We start from the raw sequence: 5,410 nt of genomic DNA, 5'->3' as shown, positions 1-5,410 counted from the left end.
TTCACCTTCTCTTCTGGCTCCATCTTTTCTCCCAAATCCTCCTTACAATGGACATTTCATCTCTGCCCTGACCAGGTGACTGTGTAGGGAATGGTGATCCCTGTCCCTGCCCAACTCGTCCATGGGACACCTGGCCACTCAAGCAACTGGCTATGGTAAAGGACCCTAAGGCACATTGTAATCTTGGCTGTTCTTGCTGCTGTGGTTGTCTTTTCCTGGTTCCTCTTCAAGAAGAGGAGGAGGAACAGAAGGACTGGACTGGAAGAATCAAGAGACCATCCTCAATGTCCCATCTGTGCAATGGGCACATCCTTCCAACTTTTACCTCTAAATGCTGCTGCGGTCAAGAAAGCGCTTTCCATATTTCGAGAAAGGAGAGCTGCCAGGCTCAGGTACTCACCAAGATGACAAAGTCCTTGGGGGCACTGGTGATGTCGCTGTCTGGGGACAGGGCTTTGGGCACGTGCTCCAGAGTGACAGCGGTAAGGTGGATGAGGGCAGACAAGCGAACCCCAACAAAGCCCTGGGGGCCCCGGAATGCCCAGCAGTTGCCAGGGTAGACATTTGGCTGTGGGGGGAAGACAAATCAAGTGAAAGGTGGCAGCATGTGGAAGAGATTCAGATCCTGAGGCCCCTCTGCCTTGAGGTCCCAGCCCCCACAGAGGAGGGGAGAAATGGCAGGCAGAGAGCCAAGCTGGGGTACCTTTGTTCAGCCCTACCTGGAGGATGGCTCTTTGGTTCTGGATACGGTACCACAAGGTGATGCCAAACAGACTGACAATGGCCATCCTGGTGCCATAGGTTTCTGAGCTGCGGCTACTGAGGATGCTGGCCCCTGAAAGACCAACAGAGAGAGAAGGTGGAGGGGGCACCCAAGGGCTGGCAGGACACAGAGATGACTTAGGGCAGCCCTCAAGGCGAGGGGGTGCTGCCAGGACATCAGCCCTCCTAACTGCACGGGCCCGTAAAGTGCATCCTGATCTGTCAATTCTTCCTGTCTCATAATGGCTATCCTGATTTTCCAGTCCCTCTTGTCCCAAGCCCTCTGGTTTTCTGCAGGTCACCTACCTGAGGACTCCAGGGCGTAATCCACCTGCCCGATTCGATCTTCACTATACAGTTTCAGGGCCTGCTGCACCATCTCATGCACTTCCTAAAAGACAGGCATGTACCACTTGTGGGACGGGCCACCTGCAGGCCCCGCCCAGCTCATGTAGGGGATGGGCAAGCTTGCTAACTGCTTGACCTGGGCTTTCCCCTCCCTCCTGGCAGGCTCCTCTCAGGACGAACCCGTGACGCCAGGTAGGAGGACAGGCAGAAGGGCCAGGCTCACCTCCTTGGTCACCCCGGTGGTCACTCCTTCCTTTAGAAGGGTCAGCCTCAAGTCAGTAGCAATTTTGTTGACAGACTTGTCCTGCTCCTCTGCCACATGGTTCAGCAGTGTTTGCTCCAGGTCGTGAAGCTGGGCCTGCACGAGCTGTACAAGCCCAGCCTGAGTGCCCTGGTCTCCGAGATGGTATTTCTGCATCCAGGCTGGGACCTGAGACTCCATCTAGAAGCCAACAGAGGAAAGAATTCAGCAAACACCAGAGCAACAGCAGAAATGAGGAAGCAAGAGGACCTGGACAGGGGGCCTGGGGTGTCTAGAGTCACTCTGAGTTCTGGGAACAGCACGTGCCAGCTTGGTGCCAGGAAAGAGATGGTGAACCAAGTGACTGGCATTTCTCCACTGCTTTGAGGTCTGTAAATGAGGTCATCTCATTGGACCCGCTCGGGGCTGTTATTATCCCAATTGACAGATGAGGAACGTCCTGTCCATATCACAAAGTCCACTCAATAGGCCTACATCTTTGGGAAGCGCCCAATGGATGCGTGGCCTAACTGGGCAACTGGACGATTTACCTCGTTGCGCAGGGCCGCCATCTTCTCTGGCCAAAGGTGTAATTCTTTTTCCACCTCAGCCTGGCTCTGGCTCAAGGCCACCAGCTCCTGCCTCAGGCCAACCAGCTGGGCCTCTAGGGAATCCATCCCCTTTGGCCTTTTCTCCTCAAAGGCTTCTTGGGAAGAACTAGACAGGGACAAAAGGAAAGGTCAAAGTCAACCTGGAGAACACGCACTGGAGGATGGAGTAAAACAGAGGCCAGAAAATGGAACAATGTCTCCTGAAGAAAACCACGACTCAATGGAAAGGAGAGAGCCAGAGGCTTGGGTGCAAGTCTTTGCTGACATCTACTCCCTGGGAGAGCCTGGGCAGATCATTTCCCTCCCAGGCCTCAGTACCTTCATCTGTTCTCCAAGGTCAGCTTCAGTTTGGATTGATCCTATAGACCTGCTAACCTAAGTGTTCTGGCTCCAGTGACCCCTCTCTCCCCGGGAATCTCACTTGTGCTCTCTCTGCTCTAGCTTTCTACCCCTCTTCCCCTCCTTTTTTCTTTGCCAGGCAGTTTGGGGCCTTACCTGTGCCATTCAGATGTCTTCTGCACAACCTCACTTTCCAGCTCCTGGAAGGACAAAGAGGACACAGTGAGACCAAGGAAAACACCAACCTTTACCCAGAGAACCCTAGAGTGTCAACTAAAATAAATCAGTTAAAAGACTTCCTCAAACCAAATTGCAGGATAAAAAAGTAACCCATGAAAACCATTAGCCTTTCTATACATCAACCAAGAAAATCCAGCAGAAGGGAGAGAGAGAGAGAGAGAGAGAGAGAGAGAGAGAGAGAGAGAGAAATTCTATTGAAAAGTACTGTGGTCAGTATACACACAGGAACTCCAGGAACACATTTACAAAACATCCTTCACACACAGAGAGAGATCTCAACAATTGGAGACATATTCATTGCTCAGGGGTAAGTCAAGGCAATAGAATCAAAGTGACAAAAGTACCGAAATTAACTTACTTATTCCATGTTATCCCAATCCAACCACCAAGAAAGTTCTTTTGTAGCAAACAAAGTCAGTACCCATACACAGGGGCATGGCTAAACCAACTGTGGCTTATGTATACAATGAAATATTCTGATGCTAGAAGAAACACAACTCTTGTGTTGAAAGATACACATGACAAGACTTACATGAACTGGGGCAAAGTGAAAGAAATGAATGAAGAGTACAAGATAAACAAGCACCACAGACAACCATGTAAATGGAGTGAATAACCAACATCTGAAACCAAATGTTGTGAAAAGATCATGCTGGAGCATGGCCCCAAAGATCTTCCAGGAGGACATTCTTCCCTTCCCTTCAATGCTGGGCTGGGAGTCGACTGCCATGGAATCTGCACAGAAGGCAGGACTCCGCTGTTGACTTGGTTGGTTTTCCTGAACTATTTTCTTCCCCTCTTGTTTCATATTTTGGTTTAAGGGATGACTCTGTGGGAGGGGGAGATGGAAAGGCTATATTGAGAAAGGTGGTGATATGAAAGGAAAACGAGAAACTACCCTTTCCAGTCAGTGATAAATATATATATATATATATATATCGATATATAGATATCGATATCGATACACATATATAGATATATCGATATAGATAAAGATATAGATAGATATACATATAAATATATATGTGTGTGTGTGTATATGTATTTATGTATGTCTAAAGTTTTCCATGAATTGGGGGTTTTTTCTGTTATTGTTTGATCTTTTTATCTGCCTGCAAGGTCATCATGGCTCCACAAATCAAATCACCTGGTGGATAAGCTTCTGGTGGGCAGCCAACATGATCCGCACATGGCCTTCACATCTTCCCAGCTTAGTAAAGTCTGCTAGTCTGGGCTGTGCTGGCCAGTTTGTGGAGACTCCTTGGGTTCCCAGGGTCACCCCACTGTGTGATAAGGTGCTAGGGAAGGCCTCTAGTGGAAGGCAACTGATTTCAATTGAAGGGGGGGCAGTGATGAGCTCTGAGTCTTACAGAGACTGACATTGAATTGCCCAAGGTCTGAAAGGCAGCAAGTGGCAAAGCTTGAACTTTGATCCTGGCTCCCACTCTGGGTTGAGAGGAATGAAGAGGATTGTGAGCGGGTTGTCTGCCCATCTTGCGTGAAGCGTTCTAGACACTCAGCTGGACACTCACCTGGAAATATGAGGGGGACTGTGCTGATTCCCACCTGTCCTCTCTCCTGCTGCTACCACGGGCTGCCCACCAGGAGAGCATAGCAGGGTGGAAGGTCTGTAGTCCATAGGGGTAGAAACACCAAGCACCTAGCACACGGGAGAAAAGGCTCATTGAGACGGAGGCTGAGGTGTCAGAAGGGCAAGAAGTCTAGGGTGAGGACCTCCATCCAGCCTGAGTATGGCAGTGTCACGTCGATGTGAGCTAGGATCCCAGCCTAAGGAAGGCAGATATGCTAGGGGCCCCATGATCTGGAAGGCTATGGCTAGAGCCACTTCCATCCCAAGAGCCTTCAGGAAAGGGATCCCTCTCTCAGGATCCTCTAAGAAGTCATTAAATACTTTTGGATGATGGCAACAATGAGGGATGAGATTCAGCTGGGAGAGGACATGGAGACTGAAGCCACAAGGGCTGCTTTCTGGTCCCAAGTCTGGTCAACACAATGCCCTGTCCCGTTTGAATGAGGACCAGAATGCTCTCTGTAGAGAGGCTGACTGCAGACAGCCGCTGGTGACCATCTGCATGTGGTATCATCATTCCTGAGCTGGACTTGATCTCACAGTATGGACTGAGTGATGTCATGTCTCCCGACCAAGAGCCCAGCCCTTCTGGGATCATGCCTGTTTCTATTGGCCTGTGTGTTCTCACCAATGAGAAGGGGCAAAGCCCTCCAGACCTGGCATCGGCTGTGTGTCTTCCTCAGATAATAGATTCCTTCCTGATTCAGCGCCTCTCTCAATCCCTCACCCTCAAGTGCCGGGTCAGGGACCACTGAAGGCACAGATAAATTACCTCCATGCCCCTGACATGCTCAAGGTGGGTGGCACAGCCACCCTGACCTTGCAGCATGAGGCTCTGAGGCCAGCATACACAAGCTACACAATAAAGGTTTGTTGGATTAGATGGAGAGGAGAAGGAGAGACAGGACAGAACTCTGACATTTGAGGCAGGACAGCTTGCCCATATGTGGCCTGGGTCCCTTTTCCCAGGGCTTTTGTCCCTTTGGCTCCCTAAAGGCTCCCCTTCAACGATCTCCCTTCCAAACTTTGAAGGCCCTGTCCCCAAACCCTTGTCCTTCGCCCCCATCGGGAGTGGCCGACCTGGGCACTCCACAAGGCTCACCATAAGCCAGCGAAGCCACAAAGAACAGCATCCCCAAGACAAAGAGGAGCAACTTCTTCCGAGTGAAAAAGCTCCTGCATTTCATAGGAATGAAGGAGGAGATGTTAGCATTTGCCCTTCACCACCCCGGGCTGCTGGCAGACCCTCCCTAAGTGGCAAATGGAACAACCAAAAGG

General features: G+C 50.4%; 1 protein-coding gene across 1 annotated transcript; it reads right to left on the bottom strand.

Annotated features, from left to right (window-relative positions):
- Window positions 1–364: 364 nt before the first annotated feature.
- On the bottom strand, window positions 365–5,337 carry LOC114023726 (SUN domain-containing protein 2-like). The gene is made up of 8 exons (XM_027836534.1): window positions 5,235–5,337; window positions 4,074–4,201; window positions 2,458–2,501; window positions 1,903–2,068; window positions 1,334–1,552; window positions 1,069–1,153; window positions 720–835; window positions 365–568 (listed from the first exon to the last, which is right to left on the bottom strand). The coding sequence occupies exons 1-8, from the start codon at window positions 5,317–5,319 to the stop codon at window positions 389–391; spliced, it is 1,023 nt and encodes a 340-aa protein (XP_027692335.1). The 5' UTR covers window positions 5,320–5,337; the 3' UTR covers window positions 365–388.
- Between the last annotated feature and the right edge of the window lie 73 nt (window positions 5,338–5,410).

The sequence above is a fragment of the Vombatus ursinus genome, unplaced genomic scaffold (assembly GCF_900497805.2).
Source record: "Vombatus ursinus unplaced genomic scaffold, bare-nosed wombat genome assembly UNPS02004446.1, whole genome shotgun sequence".
NCBI classification, from domain to species: Eukaryota; Metazoa; Chordata; class Mammalia; order Diprotodontia; family Vombatidae; genus Vombatus; species Vombatus ursinus.
The sequence above is the reverse complement of the archived record's forward strand: the minus strand, read 5'-3'. Positions and strand labels throughout refer to the sequence as shown.